Source organism: Lepidochelys kempii, chromosome 10, assembly GCF_965140265.1.
Source record: "Lepidochelys kempii isolate rLepKem1 chromosome 10, rLepKem1.hap2, whole genome shotgun sequence".
NCBI classification, from domain to species: Eukaryota; Metazoa; Chordata; order Testudines; family Cheloniidae; genus Lepidochelys; species Lepidochelys kempii.
In genome coordinates this window covers 11,707,120-11,722,185 of record NC_133265.1, presented here as the reverse complement: position 1 = coordinate 11,722,185, position 15,066 = coordinate 11,707,120, and the positions used below count along the sequence as shown (strand labels likewise).

At 47.6% G+C, this 15,066-nt stretch overlaps 1 protein-coding gene across 2 annotated transcripts; it reads right to left on the bottom strand.

Annotated features, from left to right (window-relative positions):
• Nucleotides 1-1,726: 1,726 nt before the first annotated feature.
• LOC140918179 (galanin receptor type 1-like) lies at nucleotides 1,727-6,341 on the bottom strand. Of its 2 annotated transcripts, XM_073361982.1 has the most exons (3): nucleotides 5,294-6,341; nucleotides 4,857-5,249; nucleotides 1,727-4,132 (listed from the first exon to the last, which is right to left on the bottom strand). In XM_073361982.1, the coding sequence occupies exon 3, from the start codon at nucleotides 3,963-3,965 to the stop codon at nucleotides 2,634-2,636; it is 1,332 nt and encodes a 443-aa protein (XP_073218083.1). In that variant the 5' UTR covers nucleotides 3,966-4,132; nucleotides 4,857-5,249; nucleotides 5,294-6,341; the 3' UTR covers nucleotides 1,727-2,633. The 2 variants fall into 2 exon arrangements, with proteins under 2 accessions (XP_073218083.1, XP_073218082.1); XM_073361981.1 differs by having other exon boundaries at nucleotides 4,857-6,341.
• Between the last annotated feature and the right edge of the window lie 8,725 nt (nucleotides 6,342-15,066).

The following is a 15,066-nucleotide window of genomic DNA, read 5'->3' as shown; positions in this document are numbered from 1 at the left end:
TTATCCAGGCAACATAAGGGAAGTTTTGCAGAGCTGTGCTGCACCTGGTCTGTGGGTAGAGGATTTCAATTTATAGGGTCTGATCCAAAGCTTGCTGACTTAAATGGGTTTTGGTTTGGCCCCTACTGCTCCTCAGCCTGGCATCTTTCACCAACACTAACATATGCTTTGAAAGAAAAAATAAAATCATTGCAAATGTTCCCCTGAAGGGTATTAAAAGGCCAGCTTTTATGTACCAGGCAACAGGCGCTGTCCATGTCCCATGAGCTATCACCTGCAGAAATGCAAATGGCATTTTCACACTGAGCACAGCAGTCAGGAGACATTTCTCACTTGCTGTAAAAATGCTTAATTGTGATTTTGTGCCCATTTAACACAAAGAAGGGAAAACAGACTCTGGATGCAACTATCTGTTAGGAGACAATCCTTTGTTTTCCAGGCAGATCATTAGTAACATGAAATGATATTTAATGATCATTAAAAAGGCGGCAATCCTGCTGGGACAGATGGCTATTTCAGTCTGGCTTTCTCTGAACTCTCAAAGCAAAAGGCTCCCTGGGAGGCAGTGGGATGTTACTTGAATCATATGTTTCCACAGAACACTGTCCCCCCTGCTCTCTAATAAGATTGCTTCTAGTCTTCCAATGTTTAGGTTTCACAGTATGTGAAATCTTTGGCAAAAAGGCTGCTTCCTGTATTTTGCTGCTCACTGACATGACACCTCTAGTCTCCCAAGTGCTGCTGAGTGAGTAAGCAGAGAACAAAGCATTATAGTAGCACCACGGGGCCACAGCCAGATTTGGGGCCCCATCGTGGTAGGCACTATGCAGACATATGGTAAGAGGTGGTCCTTGACTTTCATCCCAATATTCTACTTGTAAGTTGTATCTTTTTCTCCCACCCTTTACCTGTTGTATTCAGACTGTTAGATCATTGGAAGAGGCTTGGTCTTTTGTAGTGACTATATATCAGTGATTCTCAAACTTTTTGTATTGGTGACCTCTTTCTCATGGCAAACCTCTGACTGTGACTCCCCCCCCCCTTTAGAAATTAAACATGGGGAAGTTAATTTAATTTAATATTCATTTAATTTAATGGGGGATTGAGCCTGTCAGCCCCGTGCATGGCCAGGCTCAGGCCTGTCAGCCCTATGGGGCTGACAGCTCGCGACCCCCATGTAACTATCTCACAACTCCCTGAAGGGTCACATCCCCAGTCTGAGAGTGGGTCGCAACCCCGTTTTAATGGGGTCACCAGGGCTGGCGTTAGACTTGCTGTGGCCCAGGGCCAAAGCTGAAGACCAAGCCCCACCGCCTGGGTCCAAAGCCGAAGACCAAGGGCTTCAGCTCTGGGTGGCAGAGCTCAGGCTATAGGCCCCCTGCCTGGGACTGAAGCCCTTGGGATTTGACTCCCCCACATCCGAGGCAGTGGGGCTCAGGTGGACTCAGCATCACTTCCCCCTCCTGGGGTTGTGCAGTAATTTTTGTTGGCAGAAGGGGGTCATGGTGCAATGAAGTTTGAGAACCCCTACATAGCACAATGAACTCACAATTTGGGCCTGGACCTCTAGACACTACTATAATACAAATAAACAATCATGACTATTTACTTAGCAAAGACTCCTTTAGAAGTGCTAATAGCACACATTTTAACCTGCATTTCCTCTTTAGAAAAATAAAAGGACTTTGAATCTCTCCTCCCCAGAGAAATATAACAGGACTACAGATTACGGTTTGGTTCTGATTTTATTGTTATAAAACACCTTTTACTTTTATTTTCACATGCCATTGTCTTTGCTTTGTACAGGTAGAGCGGTGGGCGAGCTGACTTTCTGAGTGGAAAATGTGTTAACAGAAATCCAGTTATATCCAAACCACCAAAAGGAAAATATTCCCAATCCCAAAGAGCCCATTTTCCTACTGCACTTCTCAGAGGGGCTCTGAGACCACAGTATCTCTTCTGAATTTCCAAAGACAGAACCATAATGTTTATGTCACAGAAAACTCACTTCAGTAGCATTTGTCTGTATGGCAGCTTGGTGTGTTACAGATCAGACAATGACGTCTCAAGTGGCACAGCATGTGAAATTCTCTGCTAATACTATTTATGTTCTATGGTTTCTAGAGTTTCTTTACTGTTTGCAACTCCGATTGATGTCATCTGCAGCCAGGAGAGAGCTTGTTCCATTTGGACTTTATCAGCACAGGGTAAGCAACAGCAAGTGGTCAAAGTACAATGGCTAATGTATCAAACCTGCATCTCTGCAGAGATGGAGCTGCAGGAGGAGAACATCTGATTGGAAGTTTATCTATTCAGTGTGAAAGCTTTTAATGAGCAAGAGGATTGTGCATTTCTTGTGTCCAGGTGTCTCTGGTAGAGATAATTTGTCCTTTTTGGTAAGTTCATCTCAGTTAAAATAGAAGTAATCTTTTTCTCGGCATTTTTTCTCGTTATCTCTCTTTCCTTCCTCTGTCTTTATTTGGGGACGGGGAAGGTTGGGAGAGGGCATGCTAGGTTTCTTCTCCCTCTTTAGAATATCAGATTCAGAAAAACCTACCAAATGGCCATCAGATGCGTCTGATACACCTCTTAGTAAGGATGAATGTATTAATAGGTGTTCTTCCTGAGCAGGATTATAGAGAAGTCTTTTCACTAGACATGGTGTTTAGAGACAGAGACTGGCAGGACATTAGTGGAGTTTCATAGTTGTTCTTAGGGTCAGTGTCCCCCTGATATCTCTTGCTCATTGCCAGGGTGCAGCTGGACTCTTTCCCTGCAGAGTCCATGGAGTTCCTGTAAGAGAGCAACTCAGGCACAGAAGAAGGTGCAGTCCTTTCAGACAGAGAGAAGTTAAAAAGGGAGACCATCTTCTGGTGGTATTTGCTCTTCATTTCTTTGGCTGACCTGTAGAGGTTCCCAACAAAGCAATAGCATATGGGGTTGAGGCTGGAGTTGGTGAGGCCTAGCCACTGAGCAAAAGGTCTGAGCTGCAGGACCCAGGGAGATGGAGTCACATCCTGCAAAGAGTTGGGGATGTTGAAGTCAATCCAGATGTCCATCAAGTAGACTGGCAGCCAAGAGATGGCAAACAGCAGGACCAGGGCCACCACCATCTGGGCCACCTTCTTGCGGATCTTCAGCCTGGAGGCTGGCAGGGATCGGTTCAGGGAGTTGTGCTCCTTCAACTGGCTGGTGCAGCTCCACAGCCTTCGCACGGTCAGGAAGCAGATGATCATATTGAATAGCACGGGCAGGCAATAGAGGGCACAGAAGAGCAGGAAGTTGTAGGCTTGCTTGAGCCTCTCTTGAGGCCATATTTCCCTGCAGATTGGGAACACCAGGGGCAGTCCCTCCACCGCCCCAATCTCATCCCTTTTGTTCATGAATATAAGGGGCATGCAGATCCCAGAGGACAGGACCCACACCACCAGGATGGTGCTGAGGATCTTCCTCTGAGTGAAGAAGGACCTGGCATTCAGAGGGTTGTGAACACTGTAATACCTGTTCACACTAATGACCGTGAGGCTGAGCACACTGGCTGAGACGGACACGGCCTGGACAAATGGCACAGCCCTGCACAGGAAGTCCCCGTACACCCAGGCTTTGTATATCAAGTTCCCCACCGTGATGGGCATGCAGACGCACACCACCATCAAGTCGCAGATAGCCAGGTTGATAAGGAGGCTCCTGGTGGCACTCAGGCTGGGCATCCGACTGCTGCGCTTCCTGGTAAGCACTTTAATGGACATGATGTTCCCAACAAATCCCACCACAAAAGAGAGTAGGTACAGGACGGTGAGGCTGATGGTGACAGGCTCCTTTGCAAACAGGAAGAGCATTCTTTCCAGCTCCTCCCAGTCCAGCTCCTGGCTCCCATTCCACATTCTGGGAAGGGACCCGTTCTCTCCTTTCAAAAGGTCTAGCAGGCTGAGGTGGCTCTCTGGGAAAGAGAAGGAGGAATTCATTGCTGTTCCCTAGAAGCCACACAGAAGCAGCCAGGGAAACACCACCCCTCAGGGGTAGACTGGTGGTCTCCTCTGGCTTTGAACTCTATGATGCTATGACCGGGAAGCTCCTTTCCCACCACTGGACCCTGAGCGGTTCTGGCATGTTCCAATGGACTCATACAAGCCTGGAAAAGAGAGTTAATGAAGAGGGGTCAGAATGTTCTACTGTAAATATTTTCCTTTCTTAATTGTTACTCAGTCATGTGTGGAGAATTGTACATAGTCAGAAATGGATTCCCAGTGAATTTATCAGCTCCATGCATAGGGTGATGCCTTTAAATCCTTAGGAACATAGGAATTGTCAGATTGGCTCAGACCCATAGTCCATCTGGTCCATTATCCTGCTCTGACAATGGCTGGCACCAGATGCTTCAGAGGAAGGTGTAAGAACCCGGCATGCGATGGAATAACCTGCCACTAGAGAGAGGTTTTATTTCAGCCCCAGTATTCAAAGGCTGGCTGATGCCCTCCCATAGAAAGCGCTTGAGTAAATGCTGAGCAAACACCTCAGGCTCTGACCCCAGGACAGTACTGTCATTGCTTGTAGGAGTCTGGGGTTATTTCCAGACACTGCATCCCCCTGGTCCTCCCCCATCGCCCAGAGATAGGAGGGGGAAGAAGCCCAGAGCCATGCCTGTTAGTATCAAGCTATCCTGTCCCAGTTAGAGCCCTGGGCTGAAAGACTTTCCCCTGGCACCCCAAGTTGTATTTCCGCATGGCCCCAGGTGTGGTGCTGAGCAGACAGCTCCGCTCGCCCGTGTCCAGCAGCCCTGGCCCCGCGGGCCCTCAGAGCCAGCCCCCGATTCCGCACAGCTCAGCCCCCCGTCCAGGCGGAGTGAAGGCACTCACCTTCGCAGGGAGCCGGCCGTGCGAGGGGAGCGGGGCCGGGTGGCCGCGGGGCTGGGGCCGAACGGCGCTTCGGCGGATTGACTGCCTGATGCCCGACGCTGTGCGCAGAGCTCAGGGCGCCTGGCCGCCGAGAGCAGGGAGCGGGACCGGTGGGTCCAACTCGGGGAGCTCCCCGGGGGCGGCCCTGCGAGCTGCTCCCGCAGACTTGTTACACACCTGCCCGCTCCCCTCGGGCGCACACGCGATCAGACACACTTCACGGTGTGCACACTCGCTCCCCTCTGCGCCCAAACACACCCAGCCTACACTATCTCACAGACACACACATCCTTCACTCTCACACACACCCCTACACAACACCCCCTACACACACACTATACGGACACACACATCCTTCACTCTCACACACACCCCTACACAACACCCCCCCTACACACACACTATACGGACACACACATCCTTCACTCTCACACACACCCCTACACAACACCCCCCCTACACACACACTATACGGACACACACATCCTTCACTCTCACACACACCCCTACACAACACACCCCCTACACACACACTATACGGACACACACATCCTTCACTCTCACACACACCCCTACACAACACACCCCCTACACACACACTATACGGACACACACATCCTTCACTCTCACACACACCCCTACACAACACACCCCCTACACACACACTATACGGACACACACATCCTTCACTCTCTCACACACCCCTACACAACACACCCCCTACACACACACTATACGGACACACACATCACACTATACGGACACACACATCCTTCACTCTCACACACACCCCTACACAACACCCCCCCTACACACACACTATACGGACACACACATCCTTCACTCTCACACACACCCCTACACAACACCCCCCCTACACACACACTATACGGACACACACATCCTTCACTCTCACACACACCCCTACACAACACACCCCCTACACACACACTATACGGACACACACATCCTTCACTCTCACACACACCCCTACACAACACACCCCCTACACACACACTATAGGGACACACACATCCTTCACTCTCACACACACCCCTACACAACACCCCCCCTACACACACACTATAGGGACACACACATCCTTCACTCTCACACACACCCCTACACAACACCCCCCCTACACACACACTATAGGGACACACACATCCTTCACTCTGACACTACACACACACACACACACCTCCTACACAAACACACACACTACACAGACACAAACATCCTGAACTCTCACACATTACACACACCCCTACACACCCACACAATACGCAGACACACACAGAGAGACACACCGTACACTCTTTCTCACACACACAGACACACACACACCCTGCACTCACACACACAGACACCCCCCTGCACACTCTCTCTCTCTCACACACACACACACGCTACCTCCTCTACACAAACACCCCCCTATGCAGATCGCTCTACAGCCCCCCCCCACACCCCCCCACACCCCAGGCTCTGTGCCTGGCTCCCTATCGCCCCAGTCCCTGCGCTGGCTGCCCGGCTGGGAGCTGCTGCTTCCTCCACCCCTCAGGCGCCGAGCAGGAAAGTTTGGGGCTGTCCATGAAAAGCCCCCGGGCGCTGGCGGGAGTGGCCGGCTGCTGGCGGGGGGGCAGGCGCATCCCCGTGGTGCTGAACGGACAGCTCCCTTCCCGTCCCCGGGCGAGCCAAGAGCGGAGCGGCCCAGGGCTCGCTCCGTGCCCGGGCTGCCCGGGCTCCGTGCCCGGGCTGCCCGGGCTCCGTGCCCGGGCGCGGGGGCCGAGTGAGCCCTGAGCCCGGCGGGGCAGCCTGTAACCTGGGCGCTGCTCTGCCTGGCGTGGCTCAGGCTGGCAGCAGCTCGGGCATGTTCCTCGCCTAGCCCCTCGCTCCAGCCAATCCGCTCCGGCGGCTCGCCCCGCCTGGCGGGGGTGGCTTTGCTGATTGTCTCATCCCGGCTGCCCCTTCGCCGGTCCGGTCCGCAGCCCCGACCTCTCCCCTCCTGCTCCGCGGGCGGCTAGCCACTGCTGCCCCCTTGCTCCAGCGCCGCGTTATGCTTGTCACGTCTGCTTGGGCAGCTGAGTCCCTGGGACTCCAGCCCTGGAGCCAGGGCTTGCCCGCTTGCTGCAAGCCTCTGTCTTTTGTCCCCCTCGGTGTTACTTCCCTGAGCTCTGCCCAGGAGCCACAATCTCTGCCCCAGCCAACGCTAATGTCCCCGGGAGCGGAGCTGCGAGAGAAGATTGTTTAGGGCTGGAAACGGTGCTTCGCTTCCCCAGAGCCAGAGCAGGGCAGGAAAGGGATGCTGGAAACAATTCAGTGGCTTCAAAGAGGTGACGGATGTCTCCATCAGTGTCCAAAGCTTTGCCTCTAGGACACCGGCTTCTTTTGCCCCAGTCCTACTCTTCAAATAATGGGGCTGAGTTGGGGTTAGATCCGCGCCCCAAGAGGAACGTTCTTTCCTTGCTTGCTTTACATTTAGGAAAAAACCCAGCCCCCACTTGAAGCACCTTCTCATGCTGTTTTATTAAAAGCCATTAACTCCAAGCCATCAGGGCAGGAAAGGGGAGTTTAATAAAGCCGAACTATGCTCCCTTTTAAGCTAACTGAGTTAAGCGTGGCTGGCAGTGGATCTTCGATCTGCAATAAGAGATAAAGAGGTTTAATAACTAGCTAATGGATCAGAAGCGAATGGCAGCCTGGGAGCTTCAGATATGGTTGATTATTTGGGCTCAGCTACAACCCTACCCCCTGTGGGAGAGACTTGGGAATCTTATTGCTTAATTTTATGGTACAGTAGGGTTAATCCTATCTTTCTGGTTAATTCAGATCAATAAACAGACAGGCAAATAGGATGATGGCAATGGGCCCTCTAGAAACACTTGCCATAGATGGATGGATGAATCTTGTCCTTTGCTAACAAAACTTTTAAGAATAAGGGCCTTGTCTTACCTATTTCTGTACCTTTGCAAGTGTAGACAAGCCCTAAGAAATGGGCCTAAATCATGGAATAAAGTCACTAAAAAGAGTGAGGTCTCTATCAGGGAGTAAAGTTGGAACTGATGAGCCATTGGGCTGGGGGAAGCAATTAAAAACATAGGGGTGGGGGGTGTTAGTCTTTATTCTCTTCCTTTTGCCTCCCCAGGGGAAAAAAAGTATGAATTCTCCCTATATGCTGCACATGGGAGGAAGAGAAGGCTGGCGAGGTTGATAATCCAGTCCTGGTTTTGAGGTTCCCTTTTCACAGGTGGAAGCTGTTTGTCAATGAATTGTAAATGCCCTTGAACTCAATGGAAAAACTTCCATCTATTTTCATCTATTAATGTGAAGGGAAAGGGAAATATTTCCAGTCTGCCTGCCACGAAATGAAAGAATAATCATCAATGGAACCTCAAGTCCAGGAGGGGAAAAATGATCTGGGTATAAATCTCTTGGCATGCATTAGAACAGTGTTTGCTCTGGTCATGTGAAAATCCATTTCCTTTCAGTTTCACATACCTATATTTGTAGGACACCAGAGACAAACAGCTTCTACAGACTAACTGTTATTTTCCTCAAAGCGCAAGACACACACTATAATCCCCCTGCCCTCCCGGTGAAATGCACAAATACCCTTTCGGATCCCTGACATCTGCTGTTATTTCACACCTACGCCAAAAGCAAATGGCTACATCGCTAAGGCCAGATCTAGACATTTGAAATGTACATTGCCCCCCAGGCCTTGCTCACACATCACATATTCTCCCAAGGTAGACATGTCATTGTACACAACATTAACACTGCAGAGGCCAGTAGACATACAACTCTAACAGGGTGTTAATAAAAGGCCCAGGTGAAGAACAAAGAGATGTGCCGGTGCCCCTTAAGAGATGTTATACTTAAATCATAGACTATGGCTGCCTATATTCATAAACTAAAAGATTCCAAAAGCCCAAACTAATGAATTTAGTTCTAGTAACCCCCACTGGCAACCTGCATGGCCCACTGTCAAGAAGCCTGAAAAATCTAAAGTTTAAAATATCAAACAACATTTTAAGATGATCAGTGGTGCAATATAATTAAGGTACTGGCAGTGAATCTAACTTTGGCATGATGCACAAGTGCCTAATCATCTCTAACTCATGGATCAGGAGGACACATTACAGTGGGGGGGAGGAATATATAATGGTGAGAGAGGAACAAGGATATTGATAAATTCAGAGTCACCAAACAACTCAAGATGTGGCATGCAGTCAGAAGGAAGTTGCTAGAGCATCGCAATGAAGAGAATACACTGAACACCAGATTCTCTCTCCTCTCACACCAGTTGGCCTTCAGTGGAGCTGTTCCTGGTTTACACTGGTATGAAGGCCAAATATACAGGAGTTCATTCTTCACCTCTGCATATTATGGGTCTGACTCTGGTCTCTCAAAGGGATGATTCAGAAGTAACCCCACTAATGCCAATGGAATTACAGTTGTGCAAGATTGGCGTGAAAGGAGAATCAGGCCAATTCAGCCACTTAGGGGCTTTGCCAGCATTTCAGAAGAGCTCGTAGTAGGTAGGTCCCTATATAATGTAAACATAATACAAATGCTCAAACCTGCACTGTGCCTTTTGCATCAGCTGCATAAGGGATCCTTGGGTAGGGCAAAGGCAGTATAGCTTGCTCAATGCCACCTTTTCCTGGCACCAGAGTATAGGGGTGCTCCAGGGCTGTGTGGTAGAGCAGGAAGTTGAGTGGCTGGAATGGGATTTGCTCTGGCAATCCTGGGACCCATTGTAATCAGCATAGGTTAGAGAAGCCTTGAGGCTGTTCTAGTTTATGCCAGTGGCCAAACTGACTCCTAGCTACTTCTAGACTTGGGAGTGCAATGGAGGAGTAACTTCTTCAGTTCAGCATACAGTTACAGCAAACCACTGAATTAAACTTTTCTCCTTTTCAAATATAAGGGTACTAAGTCTCATTCTCAACTGGTGAGGTTGCTGAAGCATGTTATTCTTGTGTCTCTGACCACCTTGGGAGTATCCCTGTTATGTCATATAGTACATGTGAGTGTATCTGCATACATATGCAGAAGTTGTCTACTGCCATATTAAGTGTGTAGGCTTCTATTCAAACCAAACTTTGTTTTTGCAATTGTTTTGTTAGTTTTGTTTTGATCCATTTAGTGGAACTCATGTGGTTGTTTGAGCTGCAGCTGTTTACTTCTACGGCCTAGGAGGTCAGGTGTGTGGCAACTGCATCAGGGTACAGGGAGTCAAAATTTCAGAAGGAGCTTGAGCTTTAGCACCCTGAAAAGTGGGACAGTCCCAAAGCTCACGCAGCAGTCCAAGCTGGAATGTCTACACTGCAATTAAACAGCCCCACTGCCTGAACCCCATGAGCCCAAGTCAGCTGACACGGGCCAGCCAGAGGGTGTCTAATTGCAGTGTAGACATACCCTCTGAGTTGATCTGGAAAATAGACAGGATGGTCCTTGCCTGCCTCACAGCAGTGATGTGAGGTTTAGTTAGGGCTTGTATCACAAATTTGCACCACTTTAGTTAAATTGTTGCAAACCCCTGAGTGGACTCTCTGTAAAATGTTTAAGAAATGGCTTATATTAAGTTAGCTTATGTCAGTAATGATCTGACAAAGTTTGTGGGTAAAATCCTGGCTCTTTTGAAGTCAATGACAAAATTCCCCAGGACTTCAATGCGGTCAGGATTTCACCCTGCATGTAGACAAGCCCTTATTCTGTCTGGTTCTTATACCACACTTCTCACCATAATGTCTGAGTGCCTTCCAGTGCATTCAGCAACTTGACTACACATCTGTCATGTTTTGGTTTTTTTCTCATCCACTGCCCAGAGGAGTGTCTTCTTCTGGTAGGGTTTTAGGTGTTTTTTTTAAGATACATGTTGCTTTGTATTTGTGTTTGAGAAGGCAAGGTAAAGGAAATGCACCTTGCACTGGGGCAAAAGGTAGTGATGTTTGGGGTGGGCCTTACTTCTTGGGGGAGTTCATTGCACAGGTTTGACTGGTCCCCCAGAAAGTTCTATCTCTGACACAGATGAGCTTTCTCTAAGTGTAGCAAGCTCTCTTGTGCCACAAGAGCAGAGTTGTCAACCACAGTCTTCAACCCAGGGCTTTAGATGGTCTTTTAGATACCCAGGCCATGAAGTGCTTTGAAGACAAGGACCAAGACCCCAATCTTGGTTCGAAATTCTATGGGAAACCAGTGCAGAGAGCAGAGGACAGGCATGGTATGTTCACGGTAGCCTATGTTACTGACGAGACGCACTACGGCATTCTGTACTTGCTGGAGTTTCCTAAGTGCTGAAGGCTTCACAGCCAGGTCTGTCACATTGCTGTAATCCAGCTGGAAGGTGACAAAGGTGTGAATAGCTGAGGCCAGGTCATCATCCGCCAGGATGGGATAGAGTTTTCTAGCCAGCCTGAGGTGCTAGAGAGCGTTACATGTAGATGCTATGTGAAAGTTTAGCATCAGTGAAGAATCTAGAACTCTCAAGCTGCAGACTGAACTGACTAACTGTGGATGTGTACCTTCCACCAAAGGGAACAGCACCATGCCTGCAGCTCTTCCAAGTGCTTTCCTTTGCCCATCAGCAGCGTCTCTGTTTTGTTTGGGTTCAGCTTTAGCCAGCTGTTCTTCATCCATGAGCTGATCTCATCCAAGCACCAGGCCATCTTGGTGGCAGTGGTGTGGTTATATGTGGTGAAGGATAGGTAGAGCTATGTATCACTTGCATATTGCTGGCACTTGAGTCCTTATTGTTTGATCATTCACCTAGTGTTTGCATGTAGATGCTGAAAAGGTCTGGAGAGAGAGTTGATCCTTGTGGTCTCCAGAAGTCGGAGATCTAGTAGTGGAAGGGCAGTTTCCCATCACTAGTGGTTGTGTGCATTCCTCCAGGAAGGACTCAGCTCATTTTAGTGCATTCCCTGGACCTCTGCCATCTCTCTCAGGCATGACAGAAGAGTCTCATGGTCTACAGTACTGAATTCTGCAGAGAGATCCAGGAGGCTGAGATTGGATGTGGGCCCTCTATCCACTGACAGGAGGAGATCATCCATCAGTGTCACTAATGCAGTTTCAGTTCCATGCCCTGACCTGCCTCTAGTTCATGCTGTTATTTTCCTTTTACCCTAAGGGCAGGGCCCATGTGCTCTTTTATCTCTGTTAAATGCCATACAAATTATTATTATTATTATGGTGAGCCTAAGTCTAACCATGAGTGGGACTCCCTTTGTGCTAGGCGTTGTACAAACAGAGGAGTAGAAAGTCCCTCCCCCAAAGATCTGACAATGTAAATAGGCAAGAGAAACACAGGGTGGAGAAAGGGATAGAACACACAAGCAGCATGAACAATGGCAGCAACAAAATAATAGAGCCCTCTCTCTCTATGTGTGTATGGACTGATATCCTGCCATAAGGAGGATGTTACAGTACTTTAGCTTTAAATGTTACCCTCCTCCAAAGTTACCCTGACAGGGTAAGTCCTTTGGAGCCTCAGTACCTTATTACTCAAAAACCCCATATTAAGTCATGGCCAAGCCATCATAAAAACAAAGAACCATCGTTCGGGGACCTACTAAACCAGGGTTTGTTGTTCCCTCTGCTGGCTAATCAAACATGATCCATTTCCAGAAATGTTCCAGCGAGATGGATGCTGATGGTGCACAAAGATTTTTTGGCATAAGACATTGGGAGCCCGATTCTGCATTCACATCAGTGTCAATCAGGAGTAATTCCACTGAAGTTAATGGATTGACATCCGTGTAAATTTAGCATGGGGTCAGACTCGCATCTGATATATCATTTAAAGATAATACACCAAAGCAGCTAAGTATGTTTCAGATTTATTTAAAAACAAACAAATGGGAAATCACTGTTTGATAAATGGAAAGGAACAATATTGAAAGAATTTTTTTCAGTTTTCTAAGAATAATTACAAGCATCAAAGAATGACTAATTTTAAGTTTTTGAATGTCCTTTTAAGTACTTTAAATGGACAATATGTAATTTTTGAGGTCTATGACTGTGAATTGCCTAGATGCCTGTTTTTATAAATACATGTAAGCCAAGTTTTGTAGCTGCCACTCTTGTTATCTAGAAGTCTCATGGACTGAGCTGTACAGAAATGCAATGGCTGGAATAAAAAGATAACTATATGGACAGGAATTGGTCTGATTTGGTGTTAATTGATTCAAGACCAAACAACATGTCATGTTGCCATTAGTGTGATTGCAAGAGTGATTTTCCCCCAAATAGTTTGTTGTTGGATTGAGCAGGAGGGAAAGCACATAGAAATCTGTGGAGTGATAGAGAAATCCTGGGCCAAATTCACCCCTGTAGGACCTCTATTTAAATGAATGGAGTCATACAGGTGGCGGGAGGGGTTGATCCAACCTCATTAAAAAGTGAGCAAGTGAATATAAACAGCAGAGCTGTACTAACTCTGAAACTAGTTGTCAGTAGAAATCAATACTGTACGTATCTAACTTACAGCGCAAATACACAAACAAGAGTGTCAAGTGATCTTGAGCTCATGTTCAGCCAGAACCATCTCCCATCAAATTCATGCCATCCAAAAGATCAATATGTTTTTTTTTTATAACATGATGGGCTTTTCAAAGGGGAGCAGTGAATTTCCCACCGCCATGCACTGAGGTGTCTGGGAAAGAAAGGGAAAACCAGTTGAACAAACTCTCAGGCAAAGCACCAGCCTTACTGCCACTGTTTGTTTCACTCAGGATTTTTTTTTTGGAGGGGAGCAGATGAATTTGGTGCTCATGAAAATCAGATGTTGATATTTTTGAGATCCCCCATTCTGAGAAAGTCAAGGATTTCAAACCTTATGTGCAAGTTTTCAGAGGGGCTGTGATCCTGCGGCTCCTGTTAATTTCAAGGACCCATATATTTCCCCAAAGGGTTGCATTAATCTATATGCCCCTCCTATTCCAGCAGGAATGCAACAGGCTGTACTAGCATCTTGCACCTTCTCTCTCCTCGGCTACAACTAAGGTCAGTTTAATTAAGTGAGGGTTTGTTTTTCTTTCTCTTTTTAGATGACCAGTGACACATCCACTCTTAGTAAAACACACATTCCTTCATCACCAGGGAGAAATACTTAGAACCTGCCTGAAAATGAAGTCCAGATAAATCAGACCTGGTGACCCACAGCAGTCAGGTGGTTCTGTTTCTCCTCTCAGCTGCACCGATTTCGCACTGGTGTAACACTATTAACGTCAGTGGCATTACACCTGAATAACCAGTACAACTGAGAAGAAGAGCCCAGGATGGCAAAGAGCTACTAGATTATCCAGAGACCACCAATTTCCCAATTACCAAGGCCCTACATGAATCTCAGTCTACCTAAACAGTTCCAGGCTTGCAAAACTCTAACAGACCTCCTCTGTTTACACCCAGAAACATGAGCAACTGACTACTAGGTCATCACATGACAAAGGATTTTCAGTTGGATCAGCTGACTGCTAATAGGGGGCATCATATGACAAAGGCTTTAAATTTGACAGTGTGGTTTACCCTCTCCTAGCTGCAGGCTTAGAGGGAAATGGAGTGGAAACAGAAAGAGACAGGAAGGAAAGGCAGAGGGAAAAAAGCGACTGGAATAAAAATGTTATTGCTAGTAAAGGATTTCAGGGAGAATAGAGCAAGTAAAATTACAAAGGAAGGGAGTAAGTCTATCTCCCAGGGGGTATTCTGACCCTGACTCTATTTGTTTCTGCTTGGACCTGCTGGGGTTTATAGGGCTTAGGTTAGCTATAGTTGCTGGAGTAGAGCCATTTTTGTAACAATGGCTGGAGATCAAATGATGTGTATTATGGACAAAACCTGATATGTTTTGTGTACAAACTCAGGAAATTGTGAGCATTCCTGCTCCACAGCATTTAGCAGGGTAACCAAGGAAGATGCACCTGGAATCTGAGTACCCAACTTCTGGGGAGGGTGCAAATTTGAATTTGGGTCTGAATATTTCAGCTTTCTCTAATAGGCTGAACCAAACACCTCCAGACCCAAACACCCCCACATTCTGAGAGGTTCAAAATCTACATTTTTCAGTTCTTGGTACGAAAAGGATCTCCTGTGTAGGTTGCCTTTGCTCTATAGTAATAGTGCACAATCTATATTAGTGAAGTGGTTCTCCTAGAAGCACCCCAGG

Excerpts from the sequence above, each read along its gene's own strand:
- LOC140918179 (XM_073361981.1), bottom strand. The coding sequence starts at position 3,965 with ATGAATTCCTCCTTCTCTTTCCCAGAGAGCCACCTCAGCCTGCTAGAC.